This window comes from Chaetura pelagica, unplaced genomic scaffold (assembly GCF_000747805.2).
Source record: "Chaetura pelagica isolate M959 unplaced genomic scaffold, ChaPel_1.0 scaffold104, whole genome shotgun sequence".
Classification (NCBI taxonomy): Eukaryota; Metazoa; Chordata; class Aves; order Apodiformes; family Apodidae; genus Chaetura; species Chaetura pelagica.
This window is the reverse complement of record NW_009953786.1, coordinates 5,823,070-5,842,247: the sequence shown is the minus strand read 5'-3', so window position 1 is coordinate 5,842,247 and position 19,178 is coordinate 5,823,070. Positions and strand designations below refer to the sequence as shown.

The following is a 19,178-nucleotide window of genomic DNA, read 5'->3' as shown; positions in this document are numbered from 1 at the left end:
AAGCGGTGTGGCAGCTCTGCTGAGGGGAAAGCCCTCTGTGACGTTCCCATCACTGGGCTGTTTGGTAGTGTTTTGTTTGAGGAATGCCCTACCCTATCCAGCAGAGGAACAGAGGTTGCTCCCTGCCTATATTTGGAATAAGTGCTAACCTCTCACTCCAACTGGATATCTGTGCTGGGAAATACCAGGGCAAGCCTCCGTTTAGTGTGCCATTAAATAAGCAAGAATTGGCAAAACCAGGAGAGCAAATGGGATTATTTCATGCCACATCTTCTGTTGCAATCTTTTTTTTTTTTTCCTTCTGCAAACTGTCCTGTGTTATTGCAAAGCAGGGATAACTAATTAAGCCAGTTGCTGAAAATGCTTTGCCACCCACGCAACTGAGAAGAACTCTTCCTACAGAATTAGCTCTCACCAGCTGTGCTAAACCCAGTAATTTATCTTTGACAAAAAGATAAAAAAGTGCTGCCAGAGTTTACTCCAATTAAACAAGTTAATGTAAACTATACCCTATATCCGTACAAACACAGATACCTCTTGCTTAAAAGCTGGAGGGTTTGCAAACAATTATTGTCTCCCTTGTTAATTCTTCTTAGTGATTGTAAAAAGGGCTGGGCTGAGGAGCACTGGTAAATTAAATCACAGGTGTATGGAGCGGGCTGAGCATGAGCTCACCAGCTGGAGAACAGTTTGATGGCCAGCCACTGCCCTCAGCTTGGGCAGGTTCAAGCACAAGGGCTTGGATCCAGCTCCATGCAGCGCTGCAGGCAGCGTTTGCCTCGGTGCTGAGAGGCAGGGGTAGTGATTCCTGCCCCAGCAGAGAGGCTGTTGGAAGGCAGAGACCCTCCTGCCTTCACCTGGGGGATCTTCAAGAGGACCAGAGCAGTTCACTGTGTGTGCGGTTACGGCTCCACAGAAACTGCTTAATAGAGCAGATCAGTCGTTTTAGAACTGGGGTTTTGGTTAGGAAACTGAGCTGAACCACAGACCTGATCTCAGGGTGTCTGTGGTACAGTGGATGGCAAGTGGCAGCTTCTGGTCACAGACTTTGGCTGAAATTCAACAAATACGTCCTAAAACATCAGTGTCCTTTTGTCTCAGGTTAATGAAGACTAGACAGTCAGGGCAGTGCTTTTTCCAGCTGAAAGTCCAGCTGCTGATGCCTTTGATTCCCAAGAGCTAAAGGAACTATGTTCCCCTGAGGGTGTGAGAACAAGGCTGCTATATGTTTTGTATGGCTTTCACTTGAGCTCTTCAAAAAGAGGGGGGAAAAGAGAAGAAAGTTCTTTGAAACTTACTTGGGCCACTTCCAGGTGTGGAGTTTGGAGATACTAAACCAAGAATAGCAGCTGAGCAAGAAAAAAATAAATTATTGCATATCCTCCATCAGAGAAAGTCAGATAAAGAGGGAAATTAATTATCTTTGTGATTCTGTGAGGAGCAGATAACTGTCGTTTAGTTAATCTGTTAGAATTTTGCCAAAAAAGGAAGTCTTGTTAGTTCAGAGAAATAAAAAATTGTTCCCTTCCTTACACACTTACAGATCACCTAAACACCACAATAGGGACTTGTCATTAATATTTATATAATGGGCATGCTCCTTTCTGGGTGAAGATGCAGTTTGAATAAAAAACATCCAATACAAAACATCTTTGGAAGTACAAGTATCTAAAGATAAATCCAATTAGTTATTTCGACTCTTTAAAATTTGATCTTTCAATTTGATGTGCACAGAGAAAAGCTCACCTTGAGTGTGTGTTAAGGTAACGTCAGTGCAGAGGAACAGACATATTGGAACCTTAATGTAAATTGCTCCTCCTATAAAGTTAGGTTTAATTTAGCCTTCTTGAAGGACAGTAAAAAAAAAAAAAAAAAAAAAAAAGAGTTTCTCTGTGTCTTATGTCTTTAAAAAGTGTGTATTTTACAGGACTGACTTTTTTTTTTTATTCCAAAACACTGAAAGGCCTTGTTACTTTGAAATGGTATTAAGGCACCTGGCAGTTTCATAAAATGCAGTGTATACCTCGTGCCATCTGTAACCAGCACTAGAAATCTCAGTAAGGACAGTCTGGAGTCTCGAAGCAAACATGTTACCACCAAATCATTAAAGTGTGGCTAACATCCATTCATGTAAAAATGCAGCAGCTAACTGTGTCTTTCACCTCCCAAAATATAGATTCCTTAGCAGATAGAAATGCTTTTTTACAAAATATTCTTGTGGCTTAAGCGTCATTAATGAAACAGAAAATCTAAATTGCTAGGTTAAACAGCATTACAGTTCTGAATCACCTGAACTGTTCCCCTTTAGGTTTGGTGTTTTGGATAAGATTCAGAATAAATAAAAAGCACAAACCCAAGTTTATTTAGTTAAAAACTGCATTGTCTCCCCAGATGTATACAAGTATGTTCTTCTTAAAAGGAAAAAATATTTGCCTTATTTGGTGCATCTTTCTGCAGTAGGTGATTGCAAAACCTGTCTTAATTGCTGCTGTTTTCTTACTAGTAATAGTTAATTCTTTTGTTTAAGCAGTTAACGTAACATAGGAGCTCTAAGAGTAATTATTTCTCTCTGTACTTCCTCTACCTGTATTACTTTCTGTAAAATACTTGGCAGGATCCTGCAAGGAGCAGTGTCCCCTCAGCTCCCATAGGACAGTCCCCTAGCATAATACCTGTTGTGTACTTGTTTACCATTTGTCTCATGGAGTTATTCCTGCAGGTGTACCTACAGTCGCATGCTCTGGTGCTGTAGATACTGTGAAAACTTCTTGCTTATAAAAATCCAAGTGAAAGTGTAACGCATGTGTAATGGGTGACTGTTGTGCCATGTAAGATACTACAGGTATGAACTTTTAATGAAAGCAAACACAGGCCCAGCAGGGATCAGAATAGCTACTGGTTTCAAAGGCAGCAGGTGACCAAGGTTTTCCGTGCTGCCAAGCCAAACACATTTTCTAGAGCGATCTGCATTGTCTTCTGCCACTGCACTGACAGCATTTTCTTCATTGAAGAATCATCAACTTTGACTGTTCTCACCATGCTGGGCTCGCACACTCCTGAACTACTTTTTATTTGGGTGAGCTCCGATATCTTCTCTGACATGTTTCTTGTACAGAGATCCTCAGACGCTTTTTCCCAGAACTGCAGGCAGCCAGTCTTGCTTGTCAGTCCTTCATACCTTGGTCCCTGCTGTCTCAGGATGTCTTAACTCCTGAAGTTGAGCCTTTCCCAGTACACGTACTTGGATGCTTACACATACTTTGATGCTTGCACTTACTTTATGTATCGCTCACTTAAAAATATGGCAAAAATAAAGCATGCAAGGTTTTCAAGCCTTTAGACAATTATCATTTAGACAAGCAAATCTTAGTTAAAAATATAGAAAGCCTGTGTGCCATTTGCTTCCTGGAACTTTCTCTAAATTTCAGTGGTTTGGGACAAAATCAGAAATTTTGCAGAAACTTTTCTGGAACTGGGAGGGAGGGTAAATGTACAAATGTGCTGTATTAAAAAAAAAAAAAAAAGGGGGGGGGGGGGGAGTGGAACATGCAAATAAGTAATTTTTCAAAAGACATTAAACTACAAATACGCCATATACATCCCTGTGTAACTGTTTTACAGCTTTTCCCAGCAGCCACATTCCCCAGCTCACAGGATAAGTAAAGGCTAAAGTTGATTCTTTCAGTACATTGCATTTCTAGCATCTGGCTTCAAATACAAATGTTGCAAAAGGCAGTCTGAATTATGACTGTTTGTTGGGCATAAAGTGGCAATTCATTTTAGTTCTGCAGTAGGTCACAGTATGAAAGCTTTTTAGTGCTACAAAATTACTTTATCAGACTTCTCAGTAAGCATGTTTATTATTTGTTTATTCCTGTCTGTAAGGACTACATTTACTTCAGTGTTTCTTTCCAAAAGTCTTTCACAGTTAGTGATCCCAGAGGACACTGAAGAGTGAAATATTTTCCTTTTATAATGACAATTTAGTCTTTGTATGCATTGTCGAGTTAGTTTATCTGTGTTACACAAACATTACAGCATTTTCCTGGACGTAGTGCAGAATGTGTGTTTTGTGACAGTGGCTGTTGTATTATACTAGTGACAAAAGTAAGGCAGGCACTCCCACTGGCTTTGATGAATTCTGCTTATGTAGTTGCTACAACACATAGGGTCCTCTGTGAATGGTTTGGGCATTTACATTACAAATGTCTCAGCATTACTAGAGTACCTGTTATACCATACTCAGCACAATGTTATCCAGGTCTTTGTCTCTATATTTTCAAGTACTGATGTTTTGTATTCCTTTCCTTGCCACAAGTGGCATCTTAACTGAGTTGTTTTTATATTAAGTTTTTTCCCCTTTACCCACATGGAACAGACTCTTTAGAAAACCTGCTTTTTCTGTGTTTGGCTTTCCCAACAGTTGGAGCTGCTCTGTTGAGCTAGAGGTTTTATATGGAAATGAGAGAGAAAAGAAAAGGTACTGAAATACATTAGTTTGGTACCAAGTAGCAGGCAACCTGCCTAGTAGGTACCTACCTTAGCTGGTAACAAGTAGGAAGAGAAGAGAGGTGGAAGACTGGATTGTCAGGATGCTGAAAACATGCAAAGATAACACCAGGTTAGTGTTACCTCTGCAGATCTGCATCTTCCTTGGATGTGTGTGGTATCAAACCTTCACCTGGCTGTTAAAGCCCAAAATCAGTCCCTGCTTACTTTCCCGAGACCCCACTGTGTGACATCCTTGTCAAGTGACCTGTGCAGCAGAAGAGGGGGATGCTTCTTCCCCTCTGCAACAGGTGCTCCCCATGCCATCTGCTGCTGGGTCCTGCATGCTTTTAAATGACATTTTCCTTGTCACACCTCTTTTTTCTGTAAGCTGAGAAGCTTTCAGAATGAGAGAAGCAAAACAGTGTGGACCATACAGTCTTGTGCACTTGGCTTTCCCATGTTTTTCTTTCTCTGTTGAGGATCCTTACTTGTTATTTCAAGCTATAGCAAGTGTGTAGCAAGTTCGTCCTGCTTTGAGCCAGGATTAAGCCAATTTTCCTTTTACTGATTTTCTTTTTTTTTCATTCAGTAAGCTCTCTTTTAACTAGCAGCAAGTTTTCCAGCTAGTGGACTGATAACACTGGAATGCTTATGTTGCTGCTGTGACACCAAGGTCGCTTTGCTCCGTGGCCTCAGATGCTACAGGAGCAGAAGAGTTGTATCTGCAGCCCTCCTGTAGGGAGGAGTGGACTAGATGGACAGCAAAATTGACCGAAGTATTCCATTCCATATATCTACGTAAGCTTGGTGCAAGATCAGAGATCACAAAAGTCAACTTCCTTCCTGCTTCTTCTTCCCTTCTCTTCTGTCAATGGCCCATGTCCGGGGAGGACTCCATCCATGCATCACTGTTGATCCCCAGGCTCGTGCTTTCCTGACCCTCATCACTCCCCCCTCAGCTCCTGCCTCTCTCTCCAGCAGCTCCGGGACATTTCAGAACTGCTCACAGCTCAGGAGATGCTTGGGGAGCTGCTGGGGGTAGGGTCAAAATGCATATATCACAGAATATTAGGGATTGGAAGGGACCTCCGAAGGTCATCAAGTTTAACCCCAAAAACTTACATGTGATTCCTGGCTGTAATAAGATAACTATTTTCCCTGCAAGCAAATTTGCAACAAAAGAGATTACTATGTTTATATAGAGACTGTTTTTTAAATATATTTTTACACCTATTCATGCATGGAGGTATATATAAAACAACCTCTTTTTTTTTTCTGTATGTCAATATGTTTAATATGTAAAACCATCTGTAGTATACCAACTTTAGTTGTCATCTGCCTTTCTTTAAGACAAACAAGAATCCTCCCAGGAAATCAATTTTTGAAATAATTGAGAGCTAAAGAAAATTACCATCTTGTGATATTTTCATATTCCTGTGCTGTGGGGGCACTTTTACATGTTTAGGCCTAGTCTTTACCAACAAGTTGATTCTATGTAGAGTAAGAGTGTTGCACCATCTCCTGTTAGACTGTTCCTGCTTTTGTCTGTCATAAAAAAAAAAGCAGTGGCATGAAAAATCCCTGGGTTTGGTTTGCCTTTGAGAGCAGAAAATTGTTCCCTAGAAATCGCATCAGAAAATATATTTAAATGAGGGGAGAGTTATGAAATAAACAAACACTGTTTGTTACTTTTGTTATTTGTGTTGCAAATACACAACAGAGAAGGGAAACTCCTCTGTACAACTGTTATGTTGACTTAGCTTAGAAACCCATGGTGGAAGTATCTTTATGAGGGTCTGTAATCATATTGCATTGATTTATGTAAGAACATACCCTGAATGCAGTTAGGAGGATGGTGTTTCTATGTCCTGGGGAACTGAATCAAGATATGTCACCAGCTGTGCAGGGTGTTAACATTCCTTGAAGGGCTGAGACCTATATTGTTGTCTTTCCTTCTCATGTATCCTTCCTGCCAAGAGATACTACAAACCAGATTTCTTGTCATTTTGACTTTGCATTTGTTTACTGAAGCTGTGGACATCCTTCTTCAGATCTCCCTGTATGGGTGTACACTTTGGCTGCACATTACCACTTCTTTTGGACATCACCTATCCTTGGGTCTGCTGCCTACCTACTTACCAGAGTAATTTTAAGGCATTCACATTGGAATTTGTCAGTAAGATCTCACCCAAGCAGGTAGCTAGTAGTTGGGAGATAGTCAGGTTTGGCAGGAAGATAATGATAAGACTGAGGAAACGTATCTTCATCAAGGCTCAGCAGGATTTGTTAGAGCTCACAGGTTACTCACCGTGCAATTATGATTCTGTGAAGCAGATGGGAAAAAAGAGATGCCCAACATCCCTTGTACTGCAGAGCCAACACAACTAAGGAGGGAAAAATGAGTGCTTACTAAAGTGGACAGACATTTTTAATACATAGAGAGCTGTCAAGGAAGGATACCATCATACTCTTCAGAGCAGAACTGTGCACTCTAAAATGCCCAAGGTCACTTTATTTTCAGGCCTGCAGAAATGGGAGTAGTCACTTCTACCTTAAGCCTGAGCTGCTAAGTAAAATCTTCATGTGGATATAAACTACAAGACATGCCACTCACCTTCAAAAGCTGAAGAAGATCATCTAGTAGTATTTTGCAAGCAGTGGCAGTGGGTCTGCAGGATCTACTCCACTAGCTGTGTCAGATAGGAAGGCAGCCCCTGGGATTCAGGCTACCTCCCAGCTCATGACTGTCCCACTGCAATTTTATCTCTTGCGTGGCTTGGCATGGAAGCTACACAGAACCTGCTCACCAGCCATAGGTGTCCCTTAGAGTCAGGCACTGGCCAGCCACAGACCATTTGAGAAAACAGAGTTCAAAGCTAGCAATTTTTTTGGAGTTTTTGAATTTCTAGGGTGATAGCATATTCTTTCTAATGTCTTCAGGACATCAGGATTTTTTTCAATATTTATTTCTCCTTCTTTAATGCTTCTTACTTAATTCCACTATTTAATTCTTACTGCACCTTCCCATACACATCTCTAATATTCTTTTATCTGGGGAACTGAGGAAAACCTCTCTCATTTGCTTTTTTCCTATTAGTGGTGAAAGATTCCATGAAGTGTCTTCTCCCCATGACTGCTGCTGCCAGTCGCAAGCAAGGAATAGTGCTGTTTCCTTATGAACATACAAACAGCTAAGAATCAGTGACTGCCTGGGTTACAGGATGGACTTGTGCTTACTGTTCAGTATTTTCTTTTTTCCATCTTTGTTGTCTCACTTATATCTGCTGATAAATCCCATTCTGAAACCCTACACCTTGTCCTGGGTTCAGATGCAAGGGAAGATTAAGTTTTTCAAGTTCACGAGAAGTTGTACTAAATCATTGAACAAGGAAAAATTGTCAGGTTTTGAGGGCTGAACTTGTCAGAATTATTTTTAAAATATCATTTTGCAGGCAGAATTTGAATATGTAATAATTCAGCAAGATCTGAAAAGCAGCCTTTATATTTCTGTGTATTGTCTTCTCCTGATGAGAAAGTGGTTCTTTATTGCACCTTCTTTCCTGCAGAATTTAATTGCAATGTGTTACTTTACAGAGGTAAATAAAATTCTGGGTAACAGAATTGCTCAGCAAATGGGTAGAGCCTTTTTCCACAAAAGCTTCCTGTGATTAATGAAAATACCCTGACACTGACCTCTGCACTGGCTTACAGCCACCTACCAGAAGAGTAAGTGGCATGCGGTGTAGAAGCTACAAGCACACATGATGAAAAAAGAACACAACAGACAGCCACTTAAGTCTTTAATTTGACAGAACAAGCCGCAGTGATGCTTGATGCTTAGGTGCTTTCTTTAGACTTAGGGTAGGTGAGGACACTCTAAGAATGTTGTTTTGATTCAGAGGGTTAATGAGTGTCAGTGTGTAAATACTGGTGCAGTCTTTCTGCTGAGGCACTGGATGTTTATAGATGTGAATTTTTAAGGAGCTATAAATGGAAGGTTTATTTATTTTGTCTGAAGTGCATGGGAAAGGCTTGATCATAATGTTAGAAATTCAAAGCTAACACTTCAAAAAGATCCTTGCATTTCAAAGTTCAGCTTAAAATGCCATGGCATATCTTCTGGAAGGGAGGCAGCAGAGCAGGCAAGCTGCAGCAGCCCAGCAAAGGCACGGTGCTCGTGGCTGTGTGCTCTCTGAAATGTGTGCTCTGCTAAGGAAGCAGCTCAACACACACACAATTTCATTGCCTTGAAGTCAAGAGGTGCAGCAGTAGATAATATCAGCCTGTTGGCACAGAGACAGCAAACAACAGTTCGTACCTTTCTCCTACAAAGCCATCTGCCCCAGCTGAATATGATTGACTGAGAAGTCACGTACTCAGCCTCATCTATCTCCCCAGTTGGTGGAGAAAAAAAAAATGCAATTCAGGTTTCAGCATTTTTGTAATCCCTCTGAGCCTCCCATTAAATATGCTCTACTGTGTGGGAAAGGATTAAAGATTCTTTGGGCTCCAAAACACAGTATACAAAAATTAAGTACTACAGCGTGGTTTGTGGTAAGGCAGCAACTAAAGTGTCTGTAACCCAGAGCAGCGAGTTCTCTTTGATAAGTAACACTTGTTGACAGCTTAACCTTTCTGTTGGTAACACATGCCACAGTCATGTATGGCCTTTGTTTTAAATATTCTGTATGCAACATACTTCATGAGCAAGTTCATAAATAATCAGAGTTGCTCATATGCTGTTACTAACTTAGTTCGGAGTGCCAAAAGAAGGGAATATTTGCTGGCAAGGAGAACTTCTGTTGCTTTAAGAACAGCTCATAAATCCTGCCTTGTAATAAATATTTCAAGATTAAAATCAATGCGTTACAAGTTTCAGACAAGGCTATTTATCAAGATGAAATAGTTCATTTCCTAAAAGGCAATATTATTTACATTTTATGTGAGTGTGGGTGTAGATGAGAATTTATTTTTTTTTTTTAGAACTGCCAGGGTTTTTCTCCTAAGAAATGGTAAATGAAAAATGCCTAATTTTTTTTCTTTTTTTCCCTAGTGTTTTACTACTTTGAGAGCCTGGCTTGCTGTCAGGCTTAGTTTGTGCAGTATTCAATTCTACTACATGTATTGTGCTTAGTGCAATCAAGCATCTAGCTGGTTTTGTCCTAATTTCATAATTAAATATATGATCTTTTTTTTTTTTTTTTGGTGAAAAGGACACAGCTGCTGTGTACTCAGGCCTTGGGGAGAAAGTAGGGGTGCGAAAGGGCGTAACAGATATTAAAAAATTAGGCTCTACAATTCATACTTCTAAAATAAAAGTTGTCTTGTCCTGCTTACATTATCCTACTTATATTTAACTTCTCCCGTCCACATCTTGACTCTTAAGCAAAGACCCGTGTCTTCTGCTAACTGCACCCCTGACTAAAATTTACCAATGTTATGATGCAGACTAGAAAGTCCTAAAGAACAAGAGGAATCAAAGTATCAAAGCTGCATTTTTTGTCATTTTTCATTTAGTAGCTGTGCTAGAAAGCACCAATAGATGAAGTGTGAATACCATCTCATAAACAAGAGGTCCGTTCCAGCATATGTAAAATGTTACTGCTGAAGTAACTGTATAACTGTTTTCACCATCTGTAAAGCAAATTAAATGAGGGTTCCAAAGGAAGTGGAAAACACCACCATACCCTGCAATTTATATCTAGGCTTTCCACCAAAAAAGCATAATAAGAAATACCTACTGACTATATCCATCTTCTTATTTTTTCATTATATCCATCATTTCATTTTTCTAAACCTACAGCCTCTTTGCTTTTCTTTTCTCTGTAGTAACTTCTAATGTTAATTTCTAGTCTGAGCTTTGCACAGTATTCCTCAATGTCATCCTTTCAAGCTGTTATACATGCAGGTGTTTTATGTATCCACTATTTTTCTTAAGGTCCAGGCTGATAACAGTATTATTTACCAAAAAATGCCTATAGAAAGAGAAATGTCATTATGAAAAAACGTAATTTATGGGCCACTCATTTCTTGATTATTATTCTTTATTTATTTTTAATGTCTTTTGTGAAGTTTAAATGATAACCTGTTTCCTATCCAGTTTCAGCTTTCTGATATTTTGGTTTGATTTCAGGTTACCATTGGTCAGCTGTATTCCACGCAGAAGTTGGTTATTGAGAGTCCAGGAAACACATAGTTATGAGAAAACTCTGATCCTGAAGCAACACTGGACCATCTTCAGCATCCTACAGTGCCACATACAGATGCATAAACTCACTGCACATGTCTGAGCGTTTCTGTTCAGCAGATGAAAAGCGTGGGAGATTCAGTTTTTTGGCAACCAAAGTACTATTTTCTAATGGTTCACATGTTCTAAAATGTATTGCTGTGATTTATAATATCATGTCAGGTAGTCTTGAAATCTGTTTGCTTCAATGTCCCATGTGATGAAATAGTTCCTGCCCTACTCTATAATACAATAAAATTTCATTAAACTACCTGTAAACAAATACATTATTCTGCTGCTGACCTCTTCTCTCACTAAGCATAAAGGATGTGTTAGATTTGAAACCCCTCACCCAGTTACTAAGGCTAAGTTATTTTTGGTTCTGTTTAATTTTAAAATATACAACATCTGAATTAAATTACTAAATACCTAGTTATTTTTTAATATTAAGCCCAGAGATGAACCAAGTTTTTTGTCTCCTGGACCTTGATAGTTAAAAATATCACAAGCTGCACTGTGTCATTTCTTTAAAGAGCATCCCTTGACATTTCAGGAGGTGACATAAAAATTTCACCAATTCTTTCACTAGTTTCCAAGAGTTAATATCCAGTCTCATCCTCCTTTTAACAATTAACAGATCAGAGTAGCAGACTGGAAGACTTGCATCGCTCAGGCTTGGGAGCTTTAAAATATATTTTCACCACCAACTCCCTTTCCAAATTTATTGAAGTGCAGGTATTAGCAGAAAGCACCACATCAGTTTATGCAAGGTTTCCCTTTTTCACAAAGTTCATTAATTTTGCAGGAAAAAAAGAACCTAATGGTGACAATAATGCAAGTGCAGTAAATCATAAATTGGCAGCAAGCTTTGCCTAACAAAGTGAAACACTCAGTATAGCCCTTCATTGCTTACAATTAAATTTGTAGAATGACCAACACTTTTAAATCAATGTTTAAAAACAAACAAAAAAAAAGTTTGATTGTGTTCTATTTAAGTCATTGCTGTGCTTGGATTATTTTCTGATACAGAAAAATAAAGCAGTGAAAAGCTTTTTTAATGGCATACAGAAAAAGCTTCCTTTTTTTTTTTTTCATGGGATTGTTGTGGGGTTTTTTAAGAAGAGAAACAGAAATTCAAAGCTACTTCCATGACACTGTGGCTTTAACCCCCATGTATTTTTTTTTTTTTGCTTCCCAAAATTCATCTTTGTTAAGAAGGTCTATTGTTTTGTGTTGTCTGTGCTGTGTAATAACATTATTAAAGCAGAGGATAGACAAAGTGTCTAATTTAGAACAAACTCCCATTCCTCGCTACCATTTAAAGTGTATTTTATAATTTTGTACAGTTAGATTGAAATGTGTAGCAATGCATTAACAATATAGTGTACAGAATAAGCTTCTGTGACTACCTGAGACTACAAATGTAGCCTCCATCCTCATTGTAAAATAAAAGGCAAATAAAGTAATAGTTTTCCTTACATTAGGTGTGCAAGCATTGCAATGGAAATTGCTTTTAGTGGCCATTTTATTAAAATGGAATGTAATTATTCTAATAGGTAAAATTCATTAGATCCTGTGTTTTAACTCTCCACATTCACAACTGCATAATTAAGTGCACTGAAGTTAATAGTGATAGTGTAGGGGAAGAAAAGTTTTATTACTATTTAAGCTTCCAATGATCGCAAAGAAATGTAATAACATCCTACACTTTCAGAAGACACAAGCTTGGAAGGGCTCCAGTTTTATACTCTAAGGAACTTGGTCCCTTAAACAATAGATGCAAAATCCTTGTTTAAAACAGCTCAATTACTGGAACAAGCACTGCATACCAATTTAAGACCTCCAAAGTATTCTAGGAAGCAAAATAAACATCCTTTTAAATAGTGTAGCCTTAATTTATAAAGAGAGACAATTCCATCAGTTACATTTTTACTATTTAAATCTGTTTTCACCATGTTTACAAAAAAAAAAAAAAAAAAAAAAAAGTGTTTTTAAATAGAGGCACTTTAAATAGATAATTTCTTCCAAAATACCTTTCCAGGGAAGCTCTGTATCATTCAGCTTCCACCAAGTATACATGCAGTAGATGGTACATGCTGTCATACAGGCATGCAGTCATGGACATGTAAAATTTCTTACCCATTCCCTTAAAAATATGAAGATACCTCTCCATTAATGCCTGAAACTTCTTTTGCTAAGTTTTGGTAGTAGATAAAACACTCCTGCACTCCTAATTCGTGCCACCTGCTCCTACTTTCTGCCTCAAGGTTACCACTCAGTCATCCGCTCTCCCTTAAGCATTTACACCTGCAAAGAAACACTGGTAACCTTCAGGATGCATTCTACAGAGATGACCCATCAAGAAAAATATCAATAAAATTCAAGCTCTGTAATCTCCTTCTCTCTCCAATCTATAGTGCAGAGGTTAAGACAGCTCACTTTATCAGTCAGGGAAAAATTAGTTCTTATCGAAAATTAACCATCAGTTTACCATGCAGTATTTATACGTTGCTCATTAGAAGTAATTTAAGAAAACTCCTGCTGCTAAGGACCCAAAGCCTGTGTAGTGCTATCTAACTGGTTAACAAAAATGCAAAGCTAGCAAAGCTATCAGGATTTACTACTCAAACCTCAACAATTACTGTATTTTAGATGTCCATTCCCTCTTAGCTTTGGACAGATCTGTATGTTTCCTTTCCTCACCAACACACATGTAAATGCAGCCTCCATTAGCTATGTGCATATCAGTTGTACATGACTGGAAGATACCTAAAAATCCTTGCCTAATGTGCACTTTAAGTAATCTTTGTCATAAGGTACACAGCTGTCTATAAAAACATAGCTCACCAAGTGCTCTATCATTGAAATACTACAAGCTACGTAAGGAAAATACTTAGAAATCACATCTGGATTGGGAAGTCCAAGGCAGAAATAGTATTTGCAGGCTGGGGTGATTTTAGTATTATATTTGTATGCACTTGCCCAGCGTTCACTCTTGGCTGGGCAATATGCTCATTGTCACTGATGGAGGCAGGGAACTAGAGAGCTGGCTCTGTGGTCCAGCCTCGGAGCTGCTGCGCTCTTGGGGCTGCACCTTCTGTGCCTCACCAGTTCCGTTTACGTTGCAATACTCATTAAATCTCTCTCTTGGCACGCTGTCAGGAGCTTTGTTGGATTTTGTCAAAGCAGGGTAAACAACAGGAATAGTTAAAACACAAAGGAATGATCCCATGACCTATGTAGAACATCCACTATTATAAAAAGTATATCCTTTTTCCTTAAAATTGAAGGGAGTTCAAGAAATATCTTTACTAAAGCTGCAATGTCTTAGCAAAGCAAGCCTCCTTTTGTATTATATTACAAATGTTTGTCTGTTCCTGATCTCAACATTTTGGCAAACTATTAACCTCAGCAGTATGTACCAAAAATTGAATGTTTACTTATACAGATTTTTGTCATGATTTCACAGTACAAACTTGGAAACAGTGCTCTGAAAGGGGGGAAAAAAAAAAAAAATCTGTTGAATATTAGTAACTGTGTAAAGGACAGGCATTTCTGTTGTGTGTTACAGCTTCTCAGGAGATTTTACTGCAATTGAAAGCTCAGTTTCAAAATACCCAGATGTATCAGAGGTACAACTGTCCTGGAGGAAAGCAACCAGAGAGCAGCATGTGAGCACTTCACATACAATGTTGAAATAGACCAAGAAGGATTTTAACTTCTTACTCACTTTTTTAGAAAGGCATTTCTATATAAAACTTCAATGAGTTTTGAGGCATTAGAAGCATTATTTTCACCCTCTAACATCAACAGGTAAAAGAATAATTTTATAGAGAAGCACCAGCCCCTCAATTTACTGCCTGTAATGCAACATAAATGTGTCTCTCCCGTTACCCAGCAAGGACTATACATACACATGAACAGAGCCATGAAAGGGCTGTGCACTGACTGTTTTCCTGAGTTTTCCATAATGATCTACAGTGAAATCCTGGCATTATTCAAGTCTGGACTATACTGTTCGCTTTGTTCCACAATTCTTAACACGGGCATAATTATTTCATACTCTTAGGAATGCTTTGCTGAATAACCTTTATTAAAAAAAAAAAAAAAAAAAGGGAGTGTTCTCCTTTACTGACAGTTTAGATTCTTACTTTTTCTTTTTTTTCAGTATTTTAGAATACAAGAATAGTGCATGAGCCCTTAAAATGGAAGCAGGAAAAAAGAGAAGCCAGTAATTCTTCCAAAGCTGTGTATTTTCTACAACACTTAAGAGGAAAAAATTCAGAACTCTCAAACCTGTTGCACAAGCATATGCACCCTCAAAGGGTTCTGCAGCTGACACAGGAAACTAAGTATCCTCAATGCATTTGAGAGAGATGGTTCTTTCAAAACTACTCACCTGTTTTACTGTTCAGCCCAATAGCTACTGAAGCTCTGCAAAAGGGGGAAGTGATGGTAAGTAGTGCATTCAAATGACTGCTCTTCTGTGTTCAGAGTAAGAGAACTATGGAGACCTGTGAAGAATGTACAGGCCTTCTATTGAAAGAGTGCACCACATAAATATTTATACCAGTCTTTGGCAATATGCTAATCCAAGGCAAGTAATTTTCCCTCTCTTAAAAAGAATCATGAAAAACAATTAAGGTGATTTAATTACTGCCACGCATAGACAGCAGATTTTAACTCCTGACAGAAGAACATCCATCACAGTGCCATGTTATCCTAACCTCGTAACACAAGACTCTGAACAGAATAGACAATTAAACCTAGATCATTTCCCCTACCTTCCTGGAGGACTTTGGGCTGGATCCAAATCCCAGGGAAGCCATTGGGAGTAGAAGCCAGGCTTTTCAAGTCTGGACTGAAAGCTCTGGCTTTAAATAAAACAGAAGTAGTTTGCATGCAAATTTGCAGTTCTTCATGACACCAAAGTAAACTTAGCTTCACAGTACTTTTCTGGATCATTTAAATCTGAATTTAAATGCAAGTATAAGCTGCAAAATACTGCTTAAGGAAGATTGAACTTTGATGTCCTTCCCAATTACCTACTATAGATGTTCAACTATATTAAGCTTTTTGGTTTTATATACACCTATAAAGCCATTTGGCAGCTGTTTCTTTCCTATGCCCTTAATCCATGGGAGGGGACAGACACAAATATGCATAAACTTTGGAAATCTTTGGAGAGAGTGCTAACCAATCCTAGGTTGGAGGAGTTGAGGGTGTTTATGAGCACGTCCTCCAAAAAATAAGCTATGAATCTGAGCAAAGTGTTACGTTAACAGTAATGCAAACACACCAGAAGGGTGCTTCATTTAACATTTGGCTTTACTGGGCTTTTTGATTTCATAGAATTAGCTCTACTTCATTTTGAATCTATTTCTTGAAGAAAAAAGTTGCAATTATGTCGAGTATCTTAACCTATGACCATGAGCAGCAAGCCTGTGCTGTGCTGATATGAGCTTGCCAGCATTCAGGACGCACATGGAGCAAATCTGGTTTCTACCCTGCTGCCCAGTGTAATCTTTGGTAAGGTCTTCTGTTGCTGTAGCCCCCGGTAACTATCTTTGAAAATACAGAGAACTATATGTGGGCAGTCTTTGAAACTGCTTTGGACATCTATGCTTCTGTAACATCGTAAAAGTACAAAAATGTACTGTCTATTAAAAATTTGGTATGTTTGACTCTTGTCTAAGACACTTTCCCCCTTTCACCAAAAAATAAATAAATAAATAAATAAAATCTTAATAATAAAAGCAATTTACCTGTTAGCAAAGCACAAAAATATTGTGCTTTAAGGATTACGTTTTGCAGGAGTTCAGATTGGCACCAGTTTTCTGAAGCACTCAGAATCATTTTACTGTTTAATCTCAGCAACTACTTACTTGCGTTTTGAATTTCAGATCCAACATCTGAAGAGAACCTGTAAATGTTACATTTTCTGGATGTGGGCACTTTATACTCCTTGCCCATAATTTACAGAGTAGCAGAGAATGTTTCTTTAGCTGGGTTCTTCAAGGTAGCAGCTCTGCCCCTCTGCCCAGACACAGCCAGAGGAATGGGGCTACTCCTTTAAACTCTGTTTAAGGAGAGATCCCTCCCTTCCCTTTTTTTTTCTTTTTTTGGCGAAGCTTCCTTCTTCTCTGAAGTAATGAATAAACAAAACACAGAATAAGGAATGGGCTTCAGAAGACCCAAAAATGACATTGTACTTAAATGAAGAATCAATGTTAATGCTGTTAGCATCACATGCCATCTTAAGAGCACACTATTTCATTGACACAAGTATCTGAAGAAGAGCTAAATCGTATCAGACTGTTCCATGTAATAGCCTATAATACAGTAGTGCTCAATATTTTTAAAGCAAACTTGTGTAGGTTTTTTGTAGGGAAGCAGAAGAGTTCACTGCTGTCCTTTAAACCTTCCATGCTTTTGGCGAGAGTTCATGTGCAACTTGGAAAGCAACAGGAAGAACTGCTCTGTGCATTTTCAGAGCAATTGGAACAAGTCTAACAGCAAGATGACTTCTGACGAAATTAAATACCTCTATATTTGGCCGTGTGGGTTTTTTAGGAGGGCAGGAGGGCAGGCTGCGTTTCAGAAGCAGTGGGTGTGCTAGCAGAACAGCAGGAACTTCATAGCCTGAAGTTCCCTCTGCCTCATGCCTTTTCCCTAGTAATCCACCTGCTTCTGTCTCCAGTTCTGTGCCAGCTCTCTGAAAAAGCAGGTTATCTGAAAACTTGTTTTCAAGTATGGGGAATTTTATAGAAGTGCAGATTTTTCTAAGGTGCTCATAAGGCTTTAAAATGTTTTGTATCTTCAGAGGAAATGGAAGACCTGAGAAAACTCATGGTATGCTGTTTTAAAAAGGAGAATAATTGTTCAAGGTCTTGCTGAAGAACATACATCCAAAGGTCAAAACGTTTTCTGCATTCTGACAATACCTTATCTCCTGATTTCTTCATCCAAACTTTAAACCGAATTCTGAGATACTGTATCAGAAGAATACAAGTGGAGTCTACCAAAACCTGACTATTTTCCACCCGTGCTAGTAAAGCTTCCTCACATCACAGCTCTGCACATGATGCCTGTTACAGAAGCATACTGGGTTGTAATGTACTTGCAGGGTGATTTGCCTTGTGGCTATGGCAGGACCACAGTAGTTTTCAGGTACAGCCCTAGATGCCACTCACAGACAGGCAACAACTCTGGTTATCATGAGGCACACCAACAGCTTCGTTCCCTCCACACTGCACACGTTAGTGTAGGGGCACAACCAGGTCACAAAACTAAGAAGTATCCAGTCACATTTTGCAATTCAGAAAGACAATTTGTATTGGTGAGCTTTTTAACTTTTTTAAAGCTTTTTTTTATTCTTACAAACCCATTTTCATTGGTACTTTCTGCTTAATTTCAGGCCTTGGAACATCAGTAGTAGTCCAAGGCTTGCAATGCAAGAGTGAAGTGTCCATCATTTCAAGTGTCCAGCGCTATAAAGTCCAACTGTGTGTGCACAACAAACCCCTTTCCCGGCAACATACAAATACTGAAAAATATGTAGCAAAATAAATTAAAAACACTTGGGAAATGTGGTGCAAAATGTAACATAAGGAGAGCCGAACTAAGGCCCTTGTTTTCATTCATCACCCCCTCTGTATTGCGTCGTCACTCCTCAGTGAGAAGGGTCATCCAAATCAGTCCCTGCTCCCCAAATCTGAAACAACGGAACCGTGTGGGAGACAAGACACCATCTCTTCCTTTACAGGGCATCACTCAAAGGTGTTACCGAAGTTCTCCCGATAAACCCAGCATCAGCAAATATTTTAACTCGTTCTTTGTCCTGTTTGTCGCTTTTTTGTTGTTGTTGTCGTTGTTGTTTAGACTGGTCAGTTGTGTGAAAAGAAGGCACCAGTCTATTTTAAGCCAAAACATCTTTGCAGAAGTTCCCCTTGGCTGCTATATTAGCCAGACGGGATCTACACACGAGCCTGGGGAAGGCGGGGAGCGGTAGCAAGAGTGTGCTGAGTGACAAAAACCAGAGCAGCCCAGCCCAGCCCCAGAACAGACTGCCTGTTGTTCATGGCACGGCAAAGGTGGGACGGGCACGCAAGCCTGTCATGAGTTTGACAGGTGCTCGCAACAGTGAATCGCATTGTTACAGAGCCCATTGAACTCAAAAAATAATGAAAGACAAAGCACACCATTGCAGTACTGTGTCTTTGAAACGGGTGTCAGAACGGGAGAACAGGGATGGGATATAGTTAAGTTAAACCTGTAGAGAACATGCCGTTAAGTTTTATCACCCAAGTGCTCCGTGCATCTCTGACTAACCAGGTAAGTGAAGTCAAGACCTCAAAAATTCACTTCAAGAGGGAAAAAAAGCAAAGAGCACGCTACTCAGTCTCCTTGTTCTCTCTCAAAAAAAAATAATAATAATAATAAAACAAAACAGGAAAACGAT

General features: G+C 39.1%; 1 protein-coding gene across 1 annotated transcript in view; it reads left to right on the top strand.

The window, feature by feature from the left end:
- LYRM4 (LYR motif containing 4) overlaps positions 1-10,687 on the top strand; it is a 68,449-nt gene extending 57,762 nt beyond the window's left edge. The window contains exon 3 of the mRNA XM_010000975.1: positions 10,625-10,687. Coding sequence (XP_009999277.1) covers positions 10,625-10,687 — 63 coding nt within the window. The remainder of the gene's footprint in view (positions 1-10,624) is intronic.
- Positions 10,688-19,178: the final 8,491 nt, after the last annotated feature.